At 47.3% G+C, this 13,987-nt stretch overlaps 1 protein-coding gene across 1 annotated transcript in view; it reads left to right on the top strand.

Moving 5' to 3' along the window:
* MYO7B (myosin VIIB) overlaps positions 1–13,987 on the top strand; it is a 258,153-nt gene that overhangs the window by 225,286 nt on the left and 18,880 nt on the right. Inside the window, exons 42-44 of the mRNA XM_069727694.1 lie at positions 12,857–12,941; positions 13,026–13,132; positions 13,212–13,397. Of these exons, the coding sequence (XP_069583795.1) occupies positions 12,857–12,941; positions 13,026–13,132; positions 13,212–13,397 (378 nt within the window). The remainder of the gene's footprint in view (positions 1–12,856; positions 12,942–13,025; positions 13,133–13,211; positions 13,398–13,987) is intronic.

The raw sequence follows: 13,987 nt of genomic DNA, 5'->3' as shown, positions 1-13,987 counted from the left end.
AATTTAGCGGGAGTCAGATGCCACCTGGTCAAGATTTTGTAAGAGTTTTCCTGAAGTAAAATGCAGCGGGAGAATCCCCGAGCGTTAGCTAGGATTCTGGAAATTTGAGTCTCTGTGAAATCAACCCCCATCTCCTTCTCCCAGGAGTGAATAAATGCAGGTTTGGAGTTAAGTTGAGAGTAAATACGAGAGACGCTTTTCATTTCGGGGTGGGGGATATTAAACATAATGTCGAGCCAAGACCAGTTAGTTTTATGTGGAAACTTTTTTTTTTAAGTTAATAAGCGTGCGTCTGTTATGTTGAGTTTGAAGAAAATCCCTTGGCCGTGAAAGGGAACCCGGGGGCCAGGACCCTCTATGAAGGATTTTCTCATTATAGAAATTCTTCAAAGGTTCTAAGGGGAGGGAGGACAACAATCCATATGGATCTCTATAGCTTGGATCCAATAAGAAAGGAATGGAGCAAATTGGGGCAAACATAGAGGGGAAGGAGTCAGAGGGAAGTTCCTTATTCAATACACGTCTGATTTTTAGTGTAGTTAAAGTCACTTCGTCTAATTTGAGATCGCTATGTGGTTCTGCGAGCGACCAGAGGAATGGCATTCCCCTCCGCCCCAACAATGCTAGGTCCACACTATCACAGACTCCCCTCTCGTAGCCAGAGAGAATCCTCAACCATCTGCATATATGGACTGCTCGAAAATATAGGGCCGGGTCGGGGACCTTCAAACCTCTAGCTCAGGTCGAGCGGGAGAGGAATTTATATGTGATTCTAGCCGGTTTCTGTTTTCAGATAAATCTGGATATTAAGGAGTTTACATTTTTAAAATAGGTTTGAGGAACATGTATCGGGACCACGGTTAAAGTGTACAGGATGATGGGCATGATATACGTCTTGAAAATATTTATACGGCCCAACCAAGACAGTGTGGGCAAGTTGTAAGCCTTCAGTAGGCCCTGCACCTTCTTGGTTAAAGTGAAGTAATTGGTTTGGAAGAGAAGACTGGGATCCCTAGTAATATTTATACCCAGATATTTTATGGAGTGGGTAGACCAAGAGAAGGGGCAGAGGGAATGTAGAGTGGAGAGACGTGAGTGGGGGAGGGAGATGTTTAGAGCTATAGATTTTGTAGCGTTGATTTTGAAATTGGATAAATGCCCAAACTGGTGAAAATCATCCAGAATTACCGGAAAGGCCTGTGAAGGGTCAGTGATCAAAAAAAGCAGGTCATCCGCAAAAGCCAAAATTTTTAACTCCAACGGGCCTATCTTTAGACCCCTGATCCGCGTGTCCTGCCTCACTGTTTGAATTAAAGTTTCTATAACTAAAATAAATAAGGAAGGGGAAAATGGGCATCCCTGTCTTGTACCGTTGTGGATATTGAAGCTATTCGACAGGGTGCCGTTTATTCGTACCTTAGCTGTAGGTTGCGAGTAAAGGGACAGGATTGCGTCGATAAGTTGTGGCGGAAAGCCAAACCTAAGCAAAGCCTGTTCCATGAAGCACCAGCTCACCCTGTCGAACGCTTTCTCAGCGTCTGTTGATAGAAGGACTAAGGGGATCCCATTATTCTTAGCGAAGGTTATAGACTGAATAATTTTCGCAGAGTTATCTTTCCCCTCTCTTCCCTTCACAAACCCCACTTGATCCGTGTGGATCAGTCCAGGCAAGAAAGGGCTCAGTCTGTTAGCTAGGATTTTTGCCCAGAGCTTAATATCTGAATTAAGGAGGGAAATGGGTCTGTAGTTAGCGCATTCTGCAGGGTCTTTACCCTCTTTGGGGATAACAGAGATAAAGGCCTCAAGGGATTGTCTAGGGAGGGGTTGGCCTACTAGGAGTGAATTAAACAAAGAGACCAGATGAGGCTGGAGTTGTTTAATGAACTTTTTGTAATTAGTAATAGGCAGTCCGTCCGGACCTGGAGCCTTCCCGTTGGGAATCTGTGCTAGTGTGTCCAGCATCTCTGTTGGCCTTCTGCAGAGATTTTAGGGAGCTTAAGGGGTGCGAGAAAGTCATTTATTTTAGTGAGAATTTCGGTTGGGTCCCCTAGTTGTGATGGTGTAGGTAAATTATAAAGGCTTTCATAAAAAGATCGAAACTCTTCTGCAATGTCAGGAGCCTTGTGCTTGTGTGTCTTATCAGTTGACCGAATAGTATTTATAAACTTCCGTTCATTGCGTTTTTTGAGTAGTGAGGTCATTAGTCTGCTGCCTCTATTGCCATGTAAATAAAATTTCTGTTGGCTCCTCATGTAAATTTTTGCTGACTGTATGTTAAGGAGGTTTTTCAGTGTACTTCTCAGTTCTAGTAACTCGTTTTGTATTAAGTGGCTTTGGGATTTTTTATGGATCTTCTCGAGAGTGTTGATTTGGAGGTGGATTATATTTATCATCATTAGGCATTTAGGACAATATTGGATCATTCAGAGATATACAATGAACTTCTGGAGTGAGATTGCTGCACTGAAAGTAAAGAGACCGAATAATATTGCACGCCCCACTTTTCAGTTTTTGATTTTCAACAAAAATTTTAAATAACCAATAAATTTTGTTCAACTTCACAATTGTGTTCCACTTGTTGTTGAATCTTCACCAAAAATTTACATTTGGTATCTTTATGTTTGAAGCATGATATGTGGGAAAAGGTTGAAATGTTCCACGGAGCCGAGTACTTTCGCAAGGCACTGTACATGGGTTGGGAATAAATCCAGGGGCGTAAAGACCATGGTGGTAGCTGTAGCCACAGCAATCGGGTCCGGCTGGTGATAAACCTGCAGACTACAGCACCAACTTCAGCTGGATGTGCATTCTTATACGCACATTCAGCTGAAGTGTATTGCAATGCACAGACCCATTGTGTCTGTGCGCTGCAATACAAGCTGCCAGCAGCTGACATCGGCGTGAACATGACCAGGGGCGCATAGAAGTGACGTCATGCTCTCCAGTCGCTTGCATGCTGAAGTCAGCTGCTAGCTTTAGAAGAAGATGCCGCGCAGGGGGGGGAGTATAATGATTTAAAAAAAAAAATCAGGGAGTACATTGCTCATTGCCATACTACTGCATGTATGACTCTGGGCTGTACAATATATTACATATATGACTATGGGCTGATTATTTTACTACATGTATGACTATGGGTTTTGCTGTGCATTATACTACATTTATAGCTATGGGCTCCGCTGTGCTTTATACTACATGTATGGCTACGGGCTAAGCTATTCATTATACTATATATGGACTGTGCATTATATTACATGTATGACTATGGGCTGTGCATTATACTACATGGATGACTATGAGCTGTGCATTATACTACATGCATGACTATGGGCTGTGCATTTTACTACATGGATGATTATAGGCTTTGCATTATATGCGGATTCCACCTCTCTCACACCCCTCGCCCCAGCAACAAACGCGGTGGAGGAGTTGGCTTGCTCCTGTCCGACACCTGCTCCTTCACTCCAATACCGCTACCACCCTCCGCTTCTCTTCCCTCGTTTGAGGTGCACTCTGTCCGCATCTATTCCCCCTCCAACCTCCAGCTGGCTGTCATCTACCGCCCCCCAGAACTAGCCATCTCCACCTTTCTTGACCACTTCACCACCTGGCTACTTCATTTCCTCTCTGTTGACATCCCCACTATCATCATGGGTGATTTCAATGTCCCCATTGACACTTTCACCTCAGCTGCCTCTAAACTTTTATCACTGACTGCCTCCTTCGGCCGCACTCAATGGTCCTCTGAGGCCACTCACAAAGATGGCCACACGCTGGACCTCATCTTCACCCGCTTCTGCTCCCTTACTAATCTCACTAACACACCCCTCCCCCTGTCTGACCACAACCTACTGACATTCTCGTCCCTCTCCTCTCCTAGTGTGCAACCCCCACTCCACAAACTCACTCACCCTCGCAGAAATCTCAAACATCTCAACTTACAATCACTCTCTGAGTCCCTTCTCCCTCTCACAGACATAGCTTCCCTTCATGACACAGATGCTGCTGCCACTTTTTATAACACCACAATAACAGCAACACTCGATTCGACCGCCCAACTCATGCATAGTAAAACTCGTACAATTAACAGGCAGCCCTGGCTGACCAGCCTGACCAAAGAATTGAGACGGGCTTCCAGGATTGCCGAGCGGAGATGGAAGCGATCCCACTCTGCCGACCACTTCACTGCATACAAGCAGTCCCTCTCCAGCTTCAAGTCTGCGCTCACTGCCGCAAAACAAACTTACTTCTCATCCCTCATATCCTCCCTGTCCCACAACCCTAAACAGCTTTTCAACACTTTCAATTCTCTTCTCCATCCCCCCGCTCCTCCTCCCTCCCCTCTCATTTCTGCTGAAGACTTTGCCTCTTTCTTTAAACAGAAGATCGATACGATCAGAGAAAGCTTTGGCCCACAGCGCCCACTACCCCTCTTAGCTCCTCAACCCTGCTCCTCAAAAACCAGCTTCTCCACCATGACAGAAGATCAGCTCTCCACCCTCCTGTCAAGATCCCACCTCACCACCTGCATGCTTGACCCGCTCCCATCCCACCTCATCCCTAACCTTTCCACGGTCTTCATCCCAACCCTAACGCACCTCTTCAACCTCTCACTCACAACAGGTGTCTTTCCCTCATCCTTCAAGCATGCCAAGATCACACCCATCCTCAAAAAGCCCTCCCTTGACCCATCCTCTGTGTCTAGCTATCGCCCAATATCTCTTCTCCCTTATGCCTCCAAATTGCTGGAGCAACACGTCCATCTTGAACTGTCCTCCCACTTCTCCTCCTGCTCCCTCTTTGATCGGTTACAATCAGGCTTCCGTTCCCATCACTCAACTGAAACTGCCCTAACTAAAGTCACCAATGACCTACTAACTGCCAGGAGCAAGCGACACTACTCTGTCCTCCTTCTCCTGGACTTGTCTTCTGCCTTTGACACTGTAGACCACTCCCTTTTGCTACAAATCCTCTCATCCCTTGGCATCACAGACTTGGCCCTTTCCTGGATCTCGTCATATCTGACAGACCGAACATTCAGTGTCTCCCTCCCCCACACCACCTCCTCACTTCGCCCCTTGTCAGTCGGTGTTCCTCAAGGTTCTGTTCTGGGACCCCTACTCTTCTCCATCTACACTTTCGGCCTGGGACAGCTCATAGAATCCCACGGTTTGCAGTACCATCTCTACGCTGATGACACGCAGATCTACCTCTCCGGACCTGACCTCTCCTCCTTGCTTACCAAAATCCCGCACTGTCTGTCTGCCATTTCAGCCTTCTTTTCTGCTCGCTTTCTACAACTGAACATGGACAAAACAGAATTCATCATCTTTCCCCCATCTCACTCTACCCCTCCACCAGACCTATCCATCAATGTCAATGGCTGCTCACTATCCCCAGTCCCACACGCCCGGTGCCTCGGGGTGATCCTCGACTCTGCCCTCTCTTTCAAGCCACATATCCAAGCCCTTGCCTCCTCCTGTCGTCTCAAACTCAAAAATATTTCCCGGATCTGTGCTTTCCTTGACCGCAACACTGCAAAAACGCTAGTGCATGCCCTTATCATCTCCCGCCTCGACTACTGCAACCTCCTACTCTCTGGACTCCCCTCTAGCACTCTGGCACCACTCCAATCCATCCTACACTCTGCTGCCCGACTAATCCACCTGTCCCCCCGCTATTCCCCAGCCTCTCCCCTGTGTCAAGCCCTTCACTGGCTTCCTATCGCCCAGAGACTCCAGTTCAAAACCCTCACACTGACATACAAAGCCATCCACAACCTATCTCCTCCATACATCTGTGACATGGTCTCCCGGTACCTACCTCCGATCCTCCCAAGACCTCCTTCTCTACTCCCCTCTCATCTCTTCTTCCCACAACCGCATCCAAGACTTCTCCCGTGCTTCCCCCATACTCTGGAACTCTCTACCCCAACACATCAGACTCGCGCCTACCATAGAAACCTTCAAAAAGAACCTGAAGACTCATCTCTTCCGACAAGCCTACAGCCTGCAGTGATCCTCAACCTACTGAACAGCCGCACAGCCAGCTCTTCCCTCTCCTAGTGTATCCTCACCCACCCCCTGCAGACTGTGAGCCCTCGCGGGCAGGGTCCTCCCTCCTTATGTACTCGTGTGCCTTGTTATCTGCTCATGTTTAATGTATTTGTCTATATTTGCCCCGTATTCACATGTAAAGCGCCATGGAATAAATGGCGCTATAAAAATGTATTATAATAATAATAATAATAATAATACTACATGGATGACTATGGGCTGTGCATTATAATATATGGAGGACTACGGGAGGCACATTATACTGTATGGAGGACTATGACGGATGTATTATACTATATGGAGCACTATAAACTGTGCATTATACTATATGGAGGACTATGGGGAGTGCATTATACTTCTGCTATGGGGCCCCATGACTTCTATGTTCGCCCCTGGTGAGTATAATGTTTGTTTTTGTTCCATACATTAAAGATCAGTGGCGGAATGGGCGGCAAATACCAGGATTGGGGATATACATATATATATATATATATATATATATATATATATATACATATATATATATATATATATACATAAATACATATACACACACAAGAATGGGGCCCAGGATAAGGGACATACAGTTAAGTCCATATATATTTGCACAGAGACAACATTTTTCTAATTTTGGTTATAGACATTATCACAATGAATTTTAAACAAAGCAATTCAGATGCAGTTGAAGTTCAGACTTTCAGCTTTCATTTGAGGGTATTGTAAGACTCATGCTGGTGTGGTAGATGGAGGCAGGTATATCTCGCCCAGGTGTTTGTCCTATGTGAATTAGGCCACTCAGTATCTTCAGGGTGCTAATGGGTTAATGATTGCAGGAATAAAAGATGACCAGCTGGGTGTTTCCAGTGTCTGCCTGGGGCACACAGATTGCCTGCCTGTGTGAGACAAACGTGAGTGAAGAGCTCTGCTCAAGATCTGTATGATGTTAGCTGGGTGGGAGAAGCCCCCCAGTTGTTGAGATAGCAACGTATTTGTTTAGTTAGTGCCGGACAGGCTAGGGTTTATTTTTATGTTTTGTTTTTTGTGTTGCTTTCACGTTAATAAATCTGACCTGAGGTCAGCCTGCTCAGAAACCTGCTGTACGCCTCAGATTCAATGCACAAACCACGTGTCCTTTGACCCCAGCAAAGGCGATCCCAGAGTGTTTTGTCACATTGTGGTGGAGAACGCGGGCATACCGTGGCACAGGCGACAGCATGGAAGACGTGGTGAAAGCCTTAGTACAGTCCACTGCCGTACAGCAGCAGGCCACTGCCGCACAGCACGAAGCTAATCGCTTGATGGCCGCACAGCTGAAGGAGTTACTGGACATGACGGTTGCAGACCGCCAACTTCTCCAACAGGTGGCGCAGCGCCTGGTGAGCATGCCTGACGCTGACCCGGAAGCAGAGTCCAGAAGGATCCATGTGAGTCGATACTGGCAAAAGCTGACTGCAGAAGATGACGTCGAGGCATATCTGACAACTTTTGAGCGGACGGCATTGAGAGAGAAGTGGCCGAAGGCACGATGGGCCGATTTGATTGCCCCGTTTCTCTCCGGCGAGGCCCAAAAAGCTTACCATGATTTGGACCCGGAGGTCGCTCAGGACTTTGAGAAGCTGAAAGCTGAGATCCTGGCCCGGCTGGGTGTGACGACGGCTGTCCGTGCACAGAGGGTACATCAGTGGACATACCAGCAAGATAAACCAGCGCGGTCTCAGATGTTCGACCTGATCTACTTGACAAAGAAATGGCTGCAACCCGAGGTACTGACAATACCCGAAATAATCCAGCGGGTTGTCCTGGACAAGTACCTGAGAGTACTACCCCCAGCGCTGAAAAGGTGGGTAAGCCAAGGAAATCCCACGACAGCGGATCAACTTGTGGAGTTGGTCGAGCGTTATTCCGTGGCAGAAGGACTTCCCGACGACACCGCCAAACCCCGGACTGTGCCTCCTCCTCGTGGAACCGGTAAGACTGTTCCAGGGACCACGGGTGAAGGAAAATCGCTTAAAACTGTGGGGGAGGAGTCCGGGACTGCTCGCACTCCGAGACCAAGAGTATTGGACGGTGGTCTCAGTAGGGGACCTGTTAGGTGTTTCCGCTGCCATGAGAAGGGTCATGTTTCTGCGAACTGTCCTGTTACCGCTGAACCCATGCAGTGCGACGTTATAGACTCTAGAAAACGCATGTCTTTGGTTACACAGCTAGTGAGTGTGAATGCGGGTCAAAATGATACAGTGAAACACCTGTGTGAATTATCTGTTGATGGGAAAAATGTTGTGGCATTACTAGACTCTGGAAGTGTGGTGACTCTGGTGAAAGCTAGTCTGGTGGCACTTCCGTCTGGTCCGTCTGACAAGTTTTCTGTGACGTGTGTGCATGGTGACACCCGCTCGTACTTAACAGCGGTCATATGGATTTCTACTCCCTATGGGTCAGTGCAGCACAAAGTGGGACTCGTTCCCGCATTGTTACATGATGTAATCCTGGGCAGGGATTTTCCCTATTTCTGGCAGTTGTGGGAGAATCAGTTACTCCTTCACGGTAGCTGTACCCGTGAATCTTCTCCCATGCCATCTGGAGGTCCCGAGTCCCTAGAGGAGACCCCACAGGAAGATGTTGCTGGGGAGGTTAGTGAATCTAACCTTCAGTACCCCTTCTCCGTCATGGCGGGGGAAACAGAGGAAACTGAGGAACCTCAGCGAGAGGCGGAGGCAGACAGCCATCCGGCACCCTGCCTGCCAGATTTGGGAGTCCAGGTGGATGACTTCCACAGCGAGCAAATGAAAGATCCTACCCTGACTCCGGCTAGGAAAAATGTAAAAATGATAGATGGGGTACCCGTAGAACCTGACACTAGGCTAGCGTACCCGTATATGGTTCTTGAAAATGATTTGCTCTACCAGGTAGAAAAAAAGGGGGAAGACACAGTGCAACGGTTAGTGGTACCCAAACCTTATCGGCGGAAGGTACTGGATTTGGCCCACGGACATATAATGGGGGGACATCTGGGGGTACAGAAAACCACAGAAAGGATATTGCATTGTTTTGTGTGGCCTGGAATACATTGTGATGTGCGTAACTATTGTGAGTCCTGTCCAGAGTGCCAAATCGCGGCCCCTAAATCTCAGTTCCGTAGCCCTTTGGTACCCCTTCCTATCATCGGGGTCCCTTTTGAGAGAATTGGGATGGATTTGGTTGGGCCCCTTCCCCGATCCGCACGTGGGCACCAACATATCCTCGTCATCGTGGACTATGCCACTCGTTACCCGGAAGCCGTCCCTTTGCGTAACACAGCTACCAAGACGATCGCCAAGGAATTGGTACAAGTGTTTAGTCGGGTGGGAATTCCAAAACAGATACTCACCGACCAGGGGACTCCCTTTATGTCGAGGGTAATGAAGGAGCTCTGCAGGCTCTTACAAATAGACCCGTTGCGTACGTCTGTCTATCACCCTCAAACAGATGGCCTGGTTGAGCGCTTCAACAAAACCTTAAAACAGATGCTCCGGAAGGCGATAGACAAAGATGGGAAGAACTGGGATTACTTGTTACCCTATTTGCTGTTTGCCATTAGGGAAGTTCCCCAGTCTTCCACAGGATTTTCGCCTTTCGAACTGTTGTACGCCCGTCGTCCCCGGGGACTGCTGGACGTCGCAAAAGAAACCTGGGAAGGTCAAGTCACTCCCTTTAAAACGGTGATCGACCATGTAACACAAATGCAGGATCGTATTGCCGCTGTCATGCCCATTGTTAGGGACCATATGTTACAGGCCCAGGGAGCCCAGAGGCAAAGTTATGATAGAGGCGCTAAGGTCCGTACATTTGCACCCGGCGATAGGGTGTTGGTCCTAATCCCTACGGTGGATAGTAAATTCCTGGCGAAATGGCAGGGCCCATTTGAGGTCCGAGAAAGAGTTGGTGAAGTGAACTATAAAGTGTACCAGCCGGGTAAGAGAAAACCGGAACAGATTTATCATGTGAATCTGATAAAATCCTGGAAAGACCGCTCTGCCCTAACGGCGGATCTGCCCCGTTCGGTTTGTTCACCTACTGTACCAGAGGTGCAGGTTGCTGAGACTCTCTCAGAACGACAAAAATCTGAGGTTAAGCAATTTTTGTTACAGAACCGACAGTTTTTCTCCGAAAAACCTGGCCGGACGAAGTTGGTGAAACATGAGATTGTCACAGAGCCTGGCGTCACTGTTCATGTGAAGCCCTACCGGATTCCGGAAGCCCGCCGTGAAGCCGTCTCCCGGGAAGTGATGGCAATGTTGGACTTAGGAGTCATTGAGGAGTCACACAGCGCCTGGTCCAGTCCAATTGTGTTGATACCTAAACCGGATGGCTCCATCCGGTTTTGTAATGACTTTAGGAAACTGAATGCAGTTTCTAAATTTGATGCGTACCCTATGCCCCGGGTCGATGAGTTGATCGACCGGCTTGGTAAAGCCCTATACATTACGACCCTGGATTTAACAAAGGGGTACTGGCAGATTCCTCTGGCCGAGGCGGCCAGAGAGAAGACGGCATTTGCTACACCGGAAGGTCTGTTCCAGTATGTCTATATGCCGTTTGGACTTCACGGAGCTCCCGCAACGTTCCAGAGATTGATGGATCGAGTCTTGAGGCCTCACAGACAGTACGCTTCTGCCTACCTGGATGACATCGTAATTTACAGCATGGACTGGGAAACTCATCTCCAGAAGGTACAAGCCGTGATTGATGACCTGCGAGATGCAGGTTTAACGGCAAACCCCAAGAAATGCCACATCGGGCTTGAAGAAGCCCGATACTTGGGCTACGTGATTGGCCGAGGAGTGGTTAAACCCCAGATCGACAAAATACAGGCAATTCAGGGCTGGCCACAACCAGTGAACAAGAAACAAGTGCAGGCTTTCCTGGGGATTGCCGGCTATTATCGCCGGTTCATACCCAATTTTGCAGCCATGGCTACTCCCTTGACGGATCTTACCAAGGGGAAGGGTTCCGTCATGGTAAAATGGACCTCAGCTGCTGAAGAGGCCTTCCACAGCCTGAAACGGGCTTTGTGCTCTCAGCCCGTACTAGTGACTCCTGATTTCAGCAGCGAGTTTGTGGTACAAACTGATGCCTCTGATACTGGTGTCGGAGCTGTACTTTCCCAGGTGAGGGACAGAGTCGAACACCCGGTCCTCTATCTCAGTCGGAAACTGAATGTACATGAGCAGAGGTATGCCGTGGTTGAAAAAGAGTGCCTAGCCATTAAATGGGCTCTCGACTCCCTCAAGTATTACCTGGCTGGTAGGAAGTTTAGGCTGGTCACAGACCATGCCCCTCTCAAGTGGATGCACCTCCACAAGGACTGTAATAGTCGGGTAACCAGGTGGTTCCTTGCCCTGCAGGCTTACTCTTTTACGGTGGAGCACCGACCTGGGGTGCAGATGGGGAACGCCGATGCCCTATCCCGAGTGCACTGTTTCAAAAGTGTTCTTGCTCGACCGGAGTGGTCTGAGCAAGGGGGGGGGATATGTAAGACTCATGCTGGTGTGGTAGATGGAGGCAGGTATATCTCGCCCAGGTGTTTGTCCTATGTGAATTAGGCCACTCAGTATCTTCAGGATGCTAATGGGTTAATGATTGCAGGAATAAAAGATGACCAGCTGGGTGTTTCCAGTGTCTGCCTGGGGCACACAGATTGCCTGCCTGTGTGAGACAAATGTGAGTGAAGAGCTCTGCTCAAGATCTGTATGATGTTAGCTGGGTGGGAGAAGCCCCCCAGTTGTTGAGATAGCAACGTATTTGTTTAGTTAGTGCCGGACAGGCTAGGGTTTATTTTTATGTTTTGTTTTTTGTGTTGCTTTCACGTTAATAAATCTGACCTGAGGTCAGCCTGCTCAGAAACCTGCTGTACGCCTCAGATTCAATGCACAAACCACGTGTCCTTTGACCCCAGCAAAGGCGATCCCAGAGTGTTTTGTCACAGTATCCACATTAAAATTGGATGAAGGGTTTAGGAGTTTCAGCTCCTTAACATGTGCCACCCTAGATTGCTGGTAGTATGGGAATATGGAGATTAATTTTTCTTTTAATCCCTTCATGACATCTGGCATACGGCACAGCGGGAGGTGATTTCCCACAAACGACCATACATGTATGGTGCAATGATGGCACCAGCTCAGACAGCAAGTGTCAGGTGTATATCATTGCCTATAGATTGAGCAATTAACATGTAGCTGCAATGACCACAATCATAATTAGCCTCAATCGCTGCTGTTTAACTCGTATGGCTGCCAATAGTAACAGTGGTATGTAAAAGGTTATTTGAGGGAGGGGGCTGCCTCTTTAGACCTAGTAATGGCTCTGGGCTCAGCCTAGCTACGGTAGCATGTAGGGCTCTGCAATAAGAGGGATGGGTCATCAGTGTCTGACAGGTGGGGATGTGACCCTTGGCAGCCTTTCTGGTCTGCTGTTACCAGCACCAGCAGCTGCTAACAGTTCTCGGATGCTGCAGGAACACAGTGGCTTTGTCACAACTATAGTGGCCTTATTCTATGGATCCGCAGCCACTATAGAAATGAAGGAACTGCTGTGTTCCTACAGCATCCGAGAATTTACAGACAGTGTCGGTAACAGCTGATTAGCAGGGTTTCCGGATGTAGCACCCCACTGGTCAGATAGTGATGGCTTATCCTAAGTAGTGGCCTAAAACCTTGAAGTTTAGAAATGACTTAGCTGAAGTTTTGTTGTAAAGTTTATTTTCCTATATTCGTGATAATTTAGTTTATCTATAATTATGTATTGATTATATGTTGCTACAGGTTATTAGCCTGAATGAGCAAGATTATTTCTATGATGCACTAAGACAACTGAATGACTATATCCGAAAGAGCCGTCCTACTGCAGGTACATTCTACATCTAATATCTGATCTGCAGAAAGACATAATGTTAGCCAATTTTGAGTCTAGTAACGTGATTGTGCTATGCAGGAGCGCCTAATTTTGCCAATTTCCAGTTGTACTTTATGCGGAAGCTGTGGGTATCTGTTCAACCAGGGAAGGATATTAAGGCTGATACTATATTTCACTATCATCAGGTGAGTGACATTTGTATTGGAAGTTATATTCAGTTTGTATATGGAGAATGGACACTTGTAATATTAATGTAATTTTTAGGAGCTACCAAAATATATGCGTGGGTACCACCGATGTACCGTGGAAGATGCTGTGAACTTAGCTGGACTGATATACAAAATACAGTACAACAATGAGCGCTCTCAGCTTGCCAACATCAATAAAATCCTACGTGATTTTGTTCCAGAGTATCTTCTGCGAATGAGTGCACAGGAAGAATGGAAGAAGGTGGGTGACAAATACAGTGTTTTCATATAGATCAGTAGAGAATGCACACAGCTAAATACCTAGACAAATTAATATCACTAAGGGAATGTTTTTTTTAGGCTCAACCCTTCTGAACTGTCTATATGAGCATGTAGGTCATGGAAAGCTAAATAAAATGACATATTTATATCTGCGATCCAATGTCTTTTTCTAGATAAATCCACATTTTCTGCTATGCGAATAAAGATGTTAAGATCTATGGGCCGGACACTGATCTCTCTGAGAATCGGCCTCCAGAGCTTATTTTAAATTGTGAGACATGTAATGACTGACAGTCTGCTCTCATAATTACACACCACACTGCAGTAAGATCAGAGCTAACTTTGTACAGCAGAAGTGAACTTTGTTTTATTGCAAATACATTTTCAGTTGTAGCTGTCTTCTCATAGTACTGCAAGGGAACCTGGCATTGGGTTAATCTACAGATTAATAGCCTTCTGAACCTGCTTGGCGCCCGCACTTAGAGTCCCACTTTTGGGAGGAAATTAACTTTATTCCTTCTGCAGCGTTCGGATTTCGGTTAAAGGGGTGGTGTGGCGCTGCTTCGGTCA

The sequence above is a fragment of the Ranitomeya imitator genome, chromosome 5, assembly GCF_032444005.1.
Source record: "Ranitomeya imitator isolate aRanImi1 chromosome 5, aRanImi1.pri, whole genome shotgun sequence".
NCBI classification, from domain to species: domain Eukaryota; kingdom Metazoa; phylum Chordata; class Amphibia; order Anura; family Dendrobatidae; genus Ranitomeya; species Ranitomeya imitator.
The sequence above is the reverse complement of the archived record's forward strand: the minus strand, read 5'-3'. Positions and strand labels throughout refer to the sequence as shown.